The sequence below is a fragment of the Hipposideros armiger genome, unplaced genomic scaffold, assembly GCF_001890085.2.
Source record: "Hipposideros armiger isolate ML-2016 unplaced genomic scaffold, ASM189008v1 scaffold_168, whole genome shotgun sequence".
Taxonomy (NCBI): domain Eukaryota; kingdom Metazoa; phylum Chordata; class Mammalia; order Chiroptera; family Hipposideridae; genus Hipposideros; species Hipposideros armiger.
Window position 1 is genome coordinate 2951623 of NW_017731518.1, and position 1225 is coordinate 2952847.

General features: G+C 34.6%; 1 protein-coding gene across 1 annotated transcript in view; it reads right to left on the minus strand.

Annotated features, from left to right (window-relative positions):
• Positions 1 to 1225, minus strand: part of LOC109387761 (small subunit processome component 20 homolog) — a 103994-nt gene that overhangs the window by 59072 nt on the left and 43697 nt on the right. Inside the window, 1 exon segment of the mRNA XM_019651865.1 lies at positions 145 to 430. Coding sequence (XP_019507410.1) covers positions 145 to 430 — 286 coding nt within the window.

Genomic DNA, 1225 nt, shown 5'->3' on the forward strand with positions numbered 1-1225 from the left:
GGAAAACTGTTTTAAAGAGACACTTTACATAAGAAAGATTTAACCTGGAAAGTAGATACTCGTGTTCAGGTCCCAACAAATTTCCCAAATAAAACACAGACTCATATTAGCCCCCCAAAAGCATATACAGTGAGTCTCTCTCACCTTTTCTCGTTGGTCAAGGATTTGCGATACGGTTGCTGTCATGCAGAGCAATATCTGCAAAATCTTTGGTAAGTATGTGCTGATCAGATGACTAATGTTCTTCAACACTATTTCGAGGCTATTTAAGATACCATGCTGACGACCTAAAGGAAGGACTTTAGACAGATCCAAATCTTCTACTGCCTGAATGACAGCAGTGTGGCATTCTCCTGTTGAAACAGAGGAATGGAGACATCATGTAAAAGGAAATATTCCTTTGCTACTATTTATAATTATAGCTTCCTTTCGATTTCCCTCAGTAATATGGTGTTTTCTATTGTTATAATAATGCATAGATGCTCATGTATTTTCTCCTTTTGATTCTTAACAAATATTCAAGCTAGGTATGGTAGGTTTTACTATTATCGCTTTATAGATGAGGAAACCAAGGAATAAAAAAGAGTAAGAAACTTGTGACACAACTAAGTCTCTAACCCAATTCTCATCCCCGTTCTACTATTTTTCAAAACCAGAGTTATAGCTTTATTCCATCTAGCACCTTTCCATATATTTTTCTCACTCTCAGCTTTCACTGACTATGCTGACTTCAGTAATTTTGTAGAAAATGTCTTCCTACATTTTAAGCTCCTTGAAGGCTGAGAATCAAATGTTTTATTTTCCTTGTAGCCCCTGGTAAATAAATAAAACAGTAGTCCTTTATAAACAGGCACTATACTTATTTCATAATTTACTTAAAAGATTTGAGTTGTTATTTCTTGAGCTTTACTTCAAACCAACTGGTATGATGAGATCATGAGCTTAACCAATTCATATACCTACTGAACAAAAAAGACTTTTATATTCATTAGAGCCAACTTCCTTCTCACGGTAGTATTATATTGAGTAATATTTTTAACCACTGGATCCATTATCACAGAAAAAAATACAAACAAACAAACAAACAAAAAAAAAGCAACACATTACCCTACAAATAAATACCTATGTTTGCCTAAAGAAAAACAATTATGGGACTGGGAAAAAGGTTTTATAGTCAAAAAGACCTGGGCTGGAATCCCCACTGTACCATTTTCTAGCTGAGAGG